Here is a 14541-nt window from a genome sequence, read left to right on the forward strand (position 1 = left end):
CACTGCTGATTGGCATTCTCAATTCCTTGGATATCTTTTTATACCCCTTTCCTGTTTTATGCAGTTCAATTACCTTTTCTCGCAGATCCTTTGACAATTCTTTTGCCTTCCCCATGACTCAGAATCCAGAAACATCTGTGCAGCACTGGATGAAAGATGCAATGGTCTGTCAGAAGCCCAGAAACTCACTGACCTTTTATACACACACATTAATTACAAACAAACAGGTCACAGGTGAGGATTGGAAACTTGATTAGCCATTCAAACCTGTTTGTGTCAACTTTTGTGCATGTTATTAGATCAAAGTCCCTGGGATATGTAAACTTTTGATCAGGGTCATTTGGGTACTTTCTTTTGTCATTTTGATTTAAAAAGAAAAGAGTAAACACAGTTGTTTGCCAATAAATGGCTTCACACAACCATTAAGCATGAGTGGAAGAAAGGTTTTTGTGTTATCATTCATATTCTCTGAAGAATGGCCAAGAAATCATAAATTCTCCCAGGGTATGTAAACTTATGAGCATGACTGTATACTGTGATATATATATATATATATACACATATACTGTGATATATATATACACATATACTGTGATAGATAGATAGATAGATAGATAGATAGATAGATAGATAGATAGATAGATAGATAGATAGATAGATAGATAGATAGATAGATAGATAGATAGATAGATAGATAGATAGATAGATAGATAGATAGATAGATACACACATATATAGACACACATACATATAATTACATACTTATATACATCCATATACATACATAAATACATCCATATATATACATACATATATGCACACACATATATATACAGTCATGGTCAAAAGTTTGCATACACTTGTGAAGGACATAATGTCATTGCTGTGTTGAGTTTCCAATAATAGATACGTAACGTCAACACCACAGATCGTCTCCGTACTGTGTTGTCCGTCAATATTGTAACATCCCAATGAATGGTGGCTCTGACAGATTTCCAGTTCGTCTTTCTTTATTTCATAAAATGCAACGTTCTCAATCTCCGTGTCTCGTTCTCTTTTCCGGCAACATTCAAAACGACCTTTCACCGCCACAACAGAAGTCACTTTTCCTCCTTGTACCGGACATCCCAGTCAAGCCATTGGCTAGAATCCGTAGCCGTCTGCGACGACACTGACTTGACTTGACTCGTGAAAAAATATATATATTCGACATGTGACACGTTTGCCTTTTTACTTAATTTAACATCTTTGGGGATATATGTTGTGTTTTACAAATGTGAAAATACTTGAAGCATGTCACATTTATAGAATGTGCTTTTTTCTATATTTGAAGATAAATGGGCTTGAGTGTTCTCAATTAATAGGTTATTGTCATTCTCATGGCATTCAACTGATCAGTTTTCTTAGAAGACGCTTAGCCTCTGATTCAAGTAGTTTTCATCAGTTCATGCTCATAGACTTTTGTTGGACAGATCTTGTCTGAGCGTTTGGTGCCAAGGTCTTAACTATTTATCTTCTAACACCTATGTGTTAAAGTCAACATTTACAGTTACAACATTAAAAACTAATATAAAGTGCATGAGAATTTTAACTCACTGTAACGCTAAATCAATGGGAGGCCTGAGCTTGTTTCTCTGCAACGAGACAGTCCCAACTGGGGTAATGGGAGACAAAGACACCCGAAGTGTGTTGCTTATGTCCAGTCTGCTCCGTTGTTTTGTTTTGGTGGCTGTCACTGCAGAAAATCCCGCTTCACACAGATAGGGTGTCGGAAATAGCAACAGGGTTTTCCGTGCTGTGGTGGCGATCTCAGCGTATTCTGCCATGAATTTAATCCAGAACATTGTTGTCTCAAACACACTTTTAAGGCTGCCGTCATTTGCGATCTCCAGCAGTTGATCTTCTTCTTGCACAGACATGCTGGATTCACCTGCTTAGTTTGACAAATGGGTCGCGGATCCATTCCTTGGATCCAGTTTGTGGATCCTTTGAAGTTGGGAAGTAGCGCTCGAACTCTTTTAAAAGCACCGACAGGTGATCGTGCACCACCTTGGTGAATGAAGGCGCAGGCTCAGTCTCACACAAAATCCTCGCTAATGTTTGAGAGCCGGTCGCCGCATATTAGGCAGAGCTGGCTTGGTGCGTGGGAATCACCTGTTGCAATAAATCCATATTTCAAGTAGGACTCCTGGTATTGTCTGTTAAAAGCTTTCTTTTTGTTGGAAGTTGTAGGCTGTTCTTCTCTCTCTTCACTGTGCCTTTTCCCCTTCACAAAGAAACTTTCCAAAGACGTCTGTTTTTTACTCATTTTGCTAGCTGGGTTACATTTTGGCGCTCAAGTGACCAAGATATAACCGAGAGAATCCGGTAATTTTTCAAAATAAAAGACTTTTCAAAATAAAAGATCGTTCGGGCTCAGATAATAAATAAAACGGAAATAACTAATTATTTCTTGTGCGGACCGGTACCAATCGATCCACGGACCGGTACCGGGCCACGGCCCGGGAGTTGGGGACCACTGTTGTAGACGATCAGCACTGCATTAGAAGGTGGGAAGGGGGGGGGCGTGACCGCCGTGTTTAACGCAGTTGGGCAGACTGGGGAAGAGTTCCCACAAGAACTCAAATAAATGCCCTGTCAGATATTGAAACATATCATTGACCGAGAGAGTAATTTTTATTATTAAGTTAATTAAAAAAGAAAACTGGGTTGCAGCAAAGAGGGCACTTTTCCTATGTATGGCAAAAGGTTGCCTTTCAATTGTTGTTCATTGTTAATACTGGGTTATTACTATTTACTTCACTTTTTTTAAATACTGCTATCATGTGTGTTGATATTGTATCTGATGATGTAGTTCTGTTGTAGTTGCTAAATGAAAAATAAATACATTTAAAAAAGGCTGATACAGACATCAAAATACCAAATATTAGCCGATAGAGATGCGCGGATAGGCAATTATTTCATCCGCAACCGCATCACAAAAGTCGTCATCCACCCGAACTAACATTTTATCAAAACCACAACCACCCACCACCCGCCACCCACCCGTTGTTATATATCTAATATAGACGATGCAAGGCATTAATATCTCTTGCGTGGCATTAATATCTCTTGGCCACGAAATAGAGGCTAAGAGATATTAATGCGTGATAATATTATTTATCATTATTATAATATTATTCTCATTTCCATTAAGAAAGTGTTGACTATTATTGTTTTTTTTTTTTCCCTGGTCTTTAGTATTCCCTTTTTTAGTTTGTCGCGTAACACGATTGCAGCAACTTTGTGACTTTATTGGACGCAGCCCCGGAAGTAAATGGGGGGGGTTGTAGGGGGGAAGAAATTTGGCGGGACAGCTGCAGCAGTGCCTGATGAATAATTGCCTGTTTCAAAGAGTGCTGCTCGTTTTTCGTATGTGGGTAACAACATTTAACTATGTATATATATTTCCGAATTGGTTCAACCGCCACCCGCCCGAATCTATTTAAAATCTATTTTTTTCGTCATGCATTCGCCCGACCCGCGGGCGGATGCATCTCTATTAGTCGATAATCGGTCGACCCCTAATTGGTTCGAAACCCATATTTGTACAAAATATTGTAAAGTAGACAAACAACAGAATAATAACTACATTTAACAGAAGTGTAGACAAAACCATGTTATAACAAAAAGTAATTAGCAAGTCGATTAATATTGGTTTTGACAAAACAATACATACTGTACGCCAGCAGCCAAATTAGGAGCCTTTTAAAGGCCTACTGAAATGAATTTTTTTTATTTAAACGGGGATAGCAGATCTATTCTATGTGTCATACTTGATCATTTCGCGATATTGCCATATTTTTGCTGAAAGGATTTAGTATAGAACAACGACGATAAAGATTGCAACTTTTGGTATCTGATAAAAAAAAGGCTTGCCCCTACCGGAAGTAGCGTGACGTAGTCAGTTGAACATATACGCAAAGTTCCCTATTGTTTACAATGATGGCCGCATGAAGTGAGAGAGATTCGGACCGAGAAAGCAACAATTTCCCCATTAATTTGAGCGAGGATGAAAGATTTGTGGATGAGTAAAGTGCAAGTGAAGGACTAGTGGGGAGTTGAAGCTATTCAGATAGGGAAGATGCTGTGAGAGCCGGGGGTGACCTGATATTCAGCTGGGAATGACTACAACAGTAAATAAACACAAGACATATATATACTCTATTAGCCACAACACAACCAGGCTTATATTTAATATGCCACAAATTAATCCTGCATAAAAACACCTACGTGTTTGTTATGCTAGCTCCTAGCTCCTCTGCTAGCTCCTAGCTCCATAGAACACGCCAATACAATTCAAACACCTGATCAACACACACAATCATTCAGCCCAAAAGATCATTCACCTAACCCAAGGTTCATAAAGCTTATATATTTTTAAAAAGTTACGTACGTGACGCGCACATACGGTCAAGCTATCAAATGTTTAGCAGCCAAGGCTGCATACTCACGGTACCTGATATTCAGCTGGGAATGACTACAACAGTAAATAAACAGAAGACATATATATACTCTATTAGCCACAACACAACCAGGCTTATATTTAATATGCCACAAATTAATCCTGCATAAAAACACCTGCGTGTTTGTTATGCTAGCTCCTAGCTCCTATGCTAGCTCCTAGCTCCATAGAACACGCCAATACAATTCAAACACCTGATCAACACACACAATCACTCAGCCCAAAAGACTGTTCACCTAACCCAAGGTTCATAAACCTTATATATTTTTAAAAAGTTACGTACGTGACGCGCACATACGGTCAAGCTATCAAATGTTTAGCAGCCAAGGCTGCATACTCACGGTACCTGATATTCAGCTGGGAATGACTACAACAGTAAATAAACACAAGACATATATATACTCTATTAGCCACAACACAACCAGGCTTATATTTAATATGCCACAAATTAATCCTGCATAAAAACACCTGCGTGTTTGTTATGCTAGCTCCTATGCTAGCTCCTAGCTCCATAGAACACGCCAATACAATTCAAACACCTGATCAACACACACAATCACTCAGCCCAAAAGACCGTTCACCTAACCCAAGGTTCATAAAGCTCATATATTTTTAAAAAGTTACGTACGTGACGCGCACGTACGGTCAAGCTATCAAATGTTTAGCAGCCAAGGCTGCATACTCACGGTACCTGGTATTCAGCTGGGGATGACTAAAACAGTAAATAAACACAAGACATATATTTACTCTATTAGCCACAACACAACCAGGCTTATATTTAATATGCCACAAATTAATCCTGCATAAAAACACCTGCGTGTTTGTTATGCTAGCTCCTATGCTAGCTCCTAGCTCCATAGAACACGCCAATACAATTCAAACACCTGATCAACACACACAATCACTCAGCCCAAAAGACCGTTCACCTAACCCAAGGTTCATAAAGCTTATATATTTTTAAAAAGTTACGTACATACGCAAAAAAAAGTTGCGCACATACGGTCAAGCGATCAAATGTTTAGAAGCCAAAGCTGCATACTCACAGAAGCACGTCTGCGTCTTTGTCATCCAAATCAAAGTAATCCTGGTAAGAGTCTGTGTTGTCCCAGTTCTCTACAGGCGTCTGTGTATCGAAGTCAAAAGTCCTCCTGGTTAGAGTCTCTGTTATCCGAGTTCTTCCATCTTGACTGCATCTTTCGGGAATGTAAACAAAGAAGCGCCGGCTGTGTACTGTTGTTGCTGACTACGTTCGAAAAATACGTCCATTTCGCACCGACAACTTTCTTCTTTGCTTGCTCAGCTTCTTTCTCCATAATGCAATGAACATGATTGCAACAGATTCACGAACACAGATGTCCAGAATACTGTGGAATTATGAAATGAAAACAGAGCTTTTTCGTATTGGCTTCAATGTGGAAGCCATACCCGTGTTCCCCGGGCTACGTCACGCGCATACGTCATCCTCAGAGGCGTTTCGAACCGGAAGTTTAGCGGCAAATTTAAAATGTCACTTTATAAGTTAACCCGGCCGTATTGGCATGTGTTATAATGTTAAGATTTCATCATTGATATATAAACTATCAGACTGCGTGGTCGGTAGTAGTGGGTTTCAGTAGGCCTTTAATCTGTTTTGAAATAGTTATATTGTCATTTTTGTGCCAAATAATATATTGGGATATATATATATATATATAGTTATCGCAGGAGGGTACAATTTATACCGTGACATAGATTTAAGGCCATACCAACAATCTGCAGTGCCTACCTCAGCCCGGGCCTCCTTGAGGAAGCTACATGTGGATTCCATCGAGAGAGCAGCACGGGTCATCCTCCCATAGACCTCGTGGCTGTCGGAGTTTACCTGCTCCAGGTAGGCCACTGCGGTCTCTTGTACACTGGGTAATGCCATTGCAAACGACTTGTCCAGGCAAAGGTGAAAAATAGCTGTTGCTGCATTCTTGGGGAGATTGCTACCAGCCTGTGAGATGAAACACTTAACATTTTTCTCAACAAATCAATAACCGACAAAGGAAAAGTTGACAAACGCACCTTTTCAGGAGGGAGTATGGTCTGTAGGAGTTTAATGGTGAATACAGCCAAGCTTGTGTATGCCACTCTGTGGTAAACTAAATAATCACTGACGTCGTCCTGGTGGTAGTTGAGTACATCCGCTAGCAAGTCCATGCTTGCTTGCAGCTTCTCCTTCTAAAAACAAAAAACACAAATGTTCCATCACTTGAATGTTCCCACACACCAGTGCAGATAGGCGGGATCCAAAGAAAATATTTGTTTGATGCATGCATAAGGGATTGAATCTAAAGGAGGATTTGAGGGTTATTTTTGGACCACATACAGATCCATCTTATCTCACAATGAATAAACTGGAGCAATCTATTCTCAGCCACTTTGTTCTGTCTAGCACAGTGATGATTAATACCAGCAGGGGGCAGTAGATGTCCTGTTTATTGTTTGCACAACTAGATCACAAAAGCGTGCTCCCATAGGACCCTAAAAAAACAGTCTGGCACACAAAAACTCCACATTAATATGACAAAACAAGCCACAAGACGTCGTATTGCATCGTATTAAACAGCAGAGGGCCTGAGGGGCCACAATGCTTGACAAGTGTACAGTATGAGGTTACCTGCAGAGTAACATAATCACAAGGGGGAAGATGGGAAAGTGAGGCCCGCTTTAAGATGGTCCGAAATAAATTATATACTGTCTAAAAACACCAGGCATGTTTAAAAACACAGTATTATGCCTCCACTGCATCCAAATCTTGCAGGAATCGCAATTTAACTGCACAAAATGTACAAAAGTACACGGTGCACAACTACAATAACAAAACAAAACAAAACAAAAACAATAGAGCCTTGAACTTACTGCACATTTTGTGAGGGGCTGCTTGGAGCAAAACTGCACCTTCTAAAATGATTTCTGCATAATCAAATGCGTCAAGTCCTCCTTGCCTGCAGAGCACCGTATGCTTCTGTGGCAAAACCCAAGTACACCCCCACCCCAACCCCCTCTAGTGAAGTGTATCCATTCATCTGCATAAGAGGCTGTCACAAGTAGTGTTTTGACTTGCCAGCTCCATCCCCACCAGGCTGCAATCGTCCCAGACCAGTTCACAAACACTGTCCCCGAGCAGGAGGACGGCGTCGAACAGCAGCTCCAGAACACGACAGAACACATGCGAACCCTCTGTGAAATATGAAGGGGAAGAGAGAGGAAAAACTGAGATGTCTTGGCAAGCTACTGGTGGACGTAGTGAGCGCACACACTGCCTCTTACCTGTCTTAAGCAGCGGTATGGCGTGCTCTAGGGTGGCGACAGTAAACTGAGCTAACGTGAGCTGCTGCAACCGCATTTCCGGGGGATCCTCCACATCCAGGTCTGGAAGAGCCGCGTCTGCCGGAGACAGAGGTGTCTGTCTGGCTGCTTGGACTGCTGCTGCACTTCTGTGTGAGCTGCCACTGGATGAGTAACAGACAGGAGAAAAAAGAAAGGATGAAGCCTATGAGAGGTTAGGGGGTCATAAAAGCCTACACACCATCATATAACAATCATTATCATCATGCATACCTGTTGGAAAATGCATCTCCATCTTGGCCATCCCCGCTGACTCTCTGGCCTGTTCCGCCGACTACAGATGGCCGAGGAGAGCACTCTGCGGTTGGAGAAGAACCCTGAGAACGCTGGGTTCCCTGTACTTCCTGGGAGTAGGAGGAGTTCTGTGACACTGGATCTTAACAACCAAAGCAAAACATATAATATTTAGGATCTGATTAAAGGTTTGCATGTATTCAGACATGTGCAAACTTGGTAGCACACATAAAGCTAATCTACTAAACTTGTGTGCAGAGGATTGCATTTCTTAAGTGAGCAAAATAAGGACTGCAATCATGTCTTTATGAATATGCAGAATATATGCTTATCATCAGACTGCCCACAATATGGGTAAGAGAAAATGCAAATATAATTACTTAGCACACCCAGTGTGCGCTTTTGTACTCTCTGCAGTTTACTACATACTCATCCCAGGTCACTTTAAAAAAAATACATGAATCTTACATGTGACATTTTCTAAACTAACTATGTTGGGGGAAAATGCAAAAAAGCTGATTTAAAGGCCTACTGAAATGATTTTTTTTTATTTAAACGGGGATAGCAGATCTATTCTATGTGTCATACTTGATCATTTCGCGATATTGCCATATTTTTGCTGAAAGGATTTAGTATAGAACAACGACGATAAAGATTGCAACTTTTGGTATCTGATAAAAAAAAGGCTTGCCCCTACCGGAAGTAGCGTGACGTAGTCAATTGAACATATACGCAAAGTTCCCTATTGTTTACAATGATGGCCGCATGAAGTGAGAGAGATTCGGACCGAGAAAGCGACAATTTCCCCATTAATTTGAGCGAGGATGAAAGATTTGTGGATGAGTAAAGTGCAAGTGAAGGACTAGTGGGGAGTTGAAGCTATTCAGATAGGGAATATGCTGTGAGAGCCGGGGGTGACCTGATATTCAGCTGGGAATGACTACAACAGTAAATAAACAAGACATATATATACTCTATTAGCCACAACACAACCAGGCTTATATTTAATATGCCACAAATTAATCCTGCATAGAAACACCTACGTGTTTGTTATGCTAGCTCCTAGCTCCTCTGCTAGCTCCTAGCTTCATAGAACACGCCAATACAATTCAAACACCTGATCAACACACACAATCACTCAGCCCAAAAGACCGTTCACCTAACCCAAGGTTCATAAAGCTCATATATTTTTAAAAAGTTACGTACGTGACGCGCACGTACGGTCAAGCTATCAAATGTTTAGCAGCCAAGGCAGCATACTCAGGGTACCTGGTATTCAGCTGGGAATGACTAAAACAGTAAATAAACACAAGACATATATTTACTCTATTAGCCACAACACAACCAGGCTTATATTTAATATGACACAAATTAATCCTGCATAAAAACACCTATGTCTTTGTTATGCTAACTCCTAGCTCCTATGCTAGCTCCTAGCTCCATAGAACACGCCAATACAATTCAAACACCTGATCAACACACACAATCACTCAGCCCAAAAGACCGTTCACCTAACCCAAGGTTCATAAAGCTTATATATTTTTAAAAAGTTACGTACATACGCAAAAAAAAGTTGCGCACATACGGTCAAGCGATCAAATGTTTAGAAGCCAAAGCTGCATACTCACAGTAGCACGTCTGCGTCTTTGTCATCCAAATCAAAATAATCCTGGTAAGAGTCTGTGTTGTCCCAGTTCTCTACAGGCGTCTGTGTATCGGTGTCAAAAGTCCTCCTGGTTAGAGTCTCTGTTATCCGAGTTCTTCCATCTTGAATGCATCTTTCGGGAATGTAAACAAAGAAGCGCCGGCTGTGTACTGTTGTTGCTGACTTCGTTCGAAAAATACGTCCATTTCGCACCGACAACTTTCTTCTTTGCTTGCTCAGCTTCTTTCTCCATAATGCAATGAACATGATTGCAACAGATTCACGAACACAGATGTCCAGAATACTGTGGAATTATGAAATGAAAACAGAGCTTTTTCGTATTGGCTTCAATGTGGAAGGCATACCCGTGTTCCCCGGGCTACGTCACGCGCATACGTCATCCTCAGAGGCGTTTCGAACCGGAAGTTTAGCGGCAAATTTAAAATGTCACTTTATAAGTTAACCCGGCCGTATTGGCATGTGTTATAATCTTAAAATTTCATCATTGATATATAAACTATCAGACTGCGTGGTCGGTAGTAGTGGGTTTCAGTAGGCCTTTAAGTCTCTGTATTTGTTTTGTATTTTTATACTTGTATCTATTTTAAGCAAACTTATATGTTAGCCAACTCCTAAATGCTGTGGCACTTTGCATTTATACATTTCTCTGGAATGTAAACTGCATTACAAATAAAATTTACTATTGGATGGATGGATGGATGGATGGATTACTATAGCTAGTTAGAAACATATTAGCAATTATTTTCCCCAACATCTTCGTTGTGAAAAAAAGATTTTTTTTCGATAAAAGCTTCAAAGCAAAACTATGGAAAAGAAACGTTACGATGCAGTTAGAAGCTTTAGAACATGTGTCAAACTTAAAGCCAGGGGCCAGATGTGGCCCCCCACATCATTTTATGTGGGCCGCGAAAGCCTGGAAATTATATGCGTCAATAAAGTACTTTATCTTATTAAATCAACTAGTTATTTCTGTTTTCACAAAAAAAATACATGTACTTCATGCAATTGCATATATTTTTATTCAACATGGTAAGCTACATTGGTTCGTTCTCTGTTTTGACAGAAAAAAATACATGTACTTCATGCAATTGCATATATTTTTTTCAACATATTAAGCTGTAATGTATCAAATTTTATATCATCAGCTACATTTGTTTTCCTTAAAATAAAAATAAAAATAAAAACTGAAATATCTACTTTACTTATGTATGAATCTGTAATAATACATTTACATTTCTTAGTTACATTTGTATGAATTTAGGTTGGAAAGTAGTTATAATCTGTAATAATAATGAACTATTAGTTTAGTGTGTTCTAATAATGTAACAAACATGATCATACATTACAAACTTTTTTATTAAAATAAAACAATATTATCTAATTGACTTTTTGCTTCAAAGCAAGTTTTACATTTTAAAAATAGCAGCTATTACAGTATAAAAAATAAAATTAAAATAAAAAATTAGCCCACCTGTCACCAGAATTTTACCCTGAAAAACAGCAGTACCGTTTTTCTATTTACATTAATACAACATAAAAAATAACAAATATAGATTTTACTGTGAAAAACTGGCCGCTGTGTCGCCAGGATTTTACAGTAAAAAACTGTGGTACTATTTTTTTCCATTTACAGTAATATGCTGTAAAAAAAAACAAAAAAAAACACTAAATTCTACAATAAATTTCTGCCGATTAAGCTGCAAGTCTACAGATTTGTTTTTTATGGCGTACGTATGGCGTACGTATATGCATGTATTACTCACTGTTGCGAGAGGCCCTCTGAGGCCAGCCATAACTGCGATGTGGTCCTCAGTGAAAACGAGTTTGACACTCCTGCTCTAAAACATCATAGCACTTTCTAATTATCATTCCAACTAATAAAGCAGAACATTTAATAAAATAATATAGTAGCATAACTGCATATATAACATGTTTTTTAACATGATATTAGTTTCAAAATTGTTTCCCATAACTGTTGGCGTTTGCACACAATCTCTAAAAGAACATGCCTGCAAAAAACAAACCGTCTTGACGGTAACTCACAAGCGGCGCCGCCCTGCTTCGCTGAGCGGAAGCTGGGATCCTGATGAAAGCGCAGCCTTTGCCTCAGCCCCACGCAAAGCTGCCTCAGGCAGGAGAGCGCCTGCAAGTGGAGGTAACTTGCCTCACCTTTACCCGACCCCAGCCTCAGCAGGGACAGAAGCGTCTGAAGACAGGGAAATATGTAATCAGAGAAGCCATAAAAAATTATAGATTTAGGATACACGCAGGAATATATTAGCACGTGTGCCTTTACTTGTTGTGCAGTACGGCACTTTATAAACAAGGATAACGTTCTGACATGGACAGAATATGATAAGACAGAAGAATTCTAATGAAGTACATTCAATAAAAAGAGCAGATTCCTTTATAAAAACTGGTACTAAATATAAAAATGTGTTTAGAATTGTAGTGGTGTAGAACTGCACCACATCATACAGAGACATGTTTTAATATTATGTGCATTAGCCACATAAGACACACAACTCCCTTGTCTTTCTTCTCGTTAAGATTGTGCAGATGCACAGCTGGCTTGCAAGTGTGTACTTGGGAATGGGCCAGTTGTGCTTTTGTTTCACTCTGAGCACACCTTTGCAATGTTAGGCCTCTGCAGGAAGATCTCAGCAGGGAAGTCCTGCATAATGACGTCACACAGTATCTCGCACGTGCTCCGCACCAAGCTGGGGTTGCTGCTCCTTAGAGAACTTTTTCAAAAGAATTAAATTAAACCAACGTCTACAGCCCGTGTTGTCATATAACAGATACGCCCAAATTGTGTTACTCACATCTCGTTGGAGGACAGGATGTGTCTGTCTGTGTTTGTCAAAGTCAGCCACGGAAACACAGAAAACTTTAAGCACTGCACAGCATCGTGCACTGCATACAAATTAGAAAGATGAGCAACTAAGTAGGCATTATACTAAAAAATAAATACTGTTTGAAATATATCAGTGCCTGCAATCTTCAGAGGCGGTAAATCCCCATGGTTCTGCGTATTCTTCTGGAAATACCCTCGAGTGAGATCATGACCATCAGATGGTAATTCTGTGGATACTGTAGAAATATCACCGAATGTTAAGAATCTGGATTTAAAACAATAGAATTAACTGTATGTCGAACCTGGTGGCGCAGCATGTGTGGTGATTAGCTCAGGTAGCTGGAACAGCTGATCCAGGGTTGCGTTGATGACAGCTCGTAGTCTCGGCTCCACATTAGGAGACAGCTGGGTGAGGAAACCCTCTGCTTGGACATCTCTCAGCATCTGTGCTGCACTTGGATGCTTGGATGAAAGAAAACAACTAATGAAAATATGCCAGAAATAAAACATGAGCCTTGATCGTCTTTGTCATCTACCTTGGATAAAGTCAAAAGTAACTCCAGGACTTCTTCCTGCATGGGCACCTCTGGGAAATTGAACCATTCCAAAAGATGCACGAACAGCATCCTCTCTTGAACGATGTCAGAGATGGTAATCAGGGAGTGCTTCAGCTTGCACATAATGCTCTTCAATGCACGAACTCTTATCTCCACTAAAGAGTGGGCTGTTGGTCACAGAAACAATATATTCAGTTGGAAAAAAACAGTATGCTAGTAGTGCAATTCCATTTCAGTATTTTTAAAGGGAGTTTTGCTAACTTTGATAGCTCAACTAGTGCAATAAAACGCGTCAGTAAGACAAAACTAACACAGTCGATTCTACAAGCATACATAACGTTGATTTTCATCAATGGATTGCATACAAGAATCAAAATAACCATAATAACAATTTTATATAATCAGCAGTAAAGTGAGCGAGCCAAGCAACGTATACCATAGCTAACACTGTAGCCTTACCTATTTTTTTGATAATTCCAGATAATTCCATTTCCCATGGATGCTGCGTCTCTAATTATTTAACACAAATGTTGTATCTAAGCCCAGAATTGGTGGAGGTAAGTTTGTTTATTGGTCCGTTGTCGGTTTGTGTCGCAGTATAAATACAGTCTACGCGGGCTTGTTTTCAACATCCGCGCCAGCGTCACTCCACTTCCTGGATAGGACCAGGGTGCGTTCACGAGCTGGCAAGGGTGTAGGAGAAAACCATTTCGTGCGCGCTCTTTAAATTACTATATTATTGAACATGCAATATTTTTACAATGCTGCTTGAATCCTCTGTTGTTGTTTTATTTTGTTATTCCTGGAAATTTTGATAATTAATTCACCGTTTGTTGTTTTTTTGGCCAAAATGTAAATATTTATTTTAAATGTATTCATCTTGGTATGGAATGTGAGTGAGTGCTTTGTGAACATGATGCATGATGGTTTGACAGAGTGATAATTAACACATTTACCTGCATGTATTATTGTATATTCAACTTCAACTCAAGGTGCAAAATAAAAAAATGGCCATTTGAACCTTATTAATTGTCATCAATGACAGAACTACAGACATGCCAAATATTAAAAGTACAGTACTCAATGTAATGGTAGCTGCAATTCCACACCCAGCGAAAAGACTCACAATTACTTATCATAATCTCATCATCATACATGGCAATTTTTAAGTTTTTTAAGGGTGTTTTATCTGTCATACATCTTGGAAGACGGATCATGGAGAGGATACAATAAGTTGTTTGGAAAGTAGCTTTAAAAGATGTTTTGTCAGCTGGTGACACTGGTACTGTATGTAAAAGCTCACTCCCTGGCGCTTTAAGGGTCGTGTTGGACAATGATTTGACAACTC

General features: G+C 39.7%; 1 protein-coding gene across 1 annotated transcript in view; it reads right to left on the reverse strand.

Annotated features, from left to right (window-relative positions):
- rttn (rotatin) overlaps positions 1-13871 on the reverse strand; it is a 127606-nt gene extending 113735 nt beyond the window's left edge. Inside the window, exons 1-12 of the mRNA XM_062021083.1 lie at positions 13653-13871; positions 13173-13360; positions 12939-13098; positions 12774-12872; positions 12605-12695; positions 12409-12523; positions 11823-11985; positions 8093-8255; positions 7802-7983; positions 7596-7711; positions 6554-6709; positions 6270-6482 (exon numbers count right to left, since the gene is read on the reverse strand). Coding sequence (XP_061877067.1) covers positions 6270-6482; positions 6554-6709; positions 7596-7711; positions 7802-7983; positions 8093-8255; positions 11823-11985; positions 12409-12523; positions 12605-12695; positions 12774-12872; positions 12939-13098; positions 13173-13360; positions 13653-13683 — 1677 coding nt within the window. The 5' untranslated portion in view covers positions 13684-13871. The remainder of the gene's footprint in view (positions 1-6269; positions 6483-6553; positions 6710-7595; positions 7712-7801; positions 7984-8092; positions 8256-11822; positions 11986-12408; positions 12524-12604; positions 12696-12773; positions 12873-12938; positions 13099-13172; positions 13361-13652) is intronic.
- Positions 13872-14541: the final 670 nt, after the last annotated feature.

This window comes from Entelurus aequoreus, linkage group LG15, assembly GCF_033978785.1.
Source record: "Entelurus aequoreus isolate RoL-2023_Sb linkage group LG15, RoL_Eaeq_v1.1, whole genome shotgun sequence".
Taxonomy (NCBI): Eukaryota; Metazoa; Chordata; class Actinopteri; order Syngnathiformes; family Syngnathidae; genus Entelurus; species Entelurus aequoreus.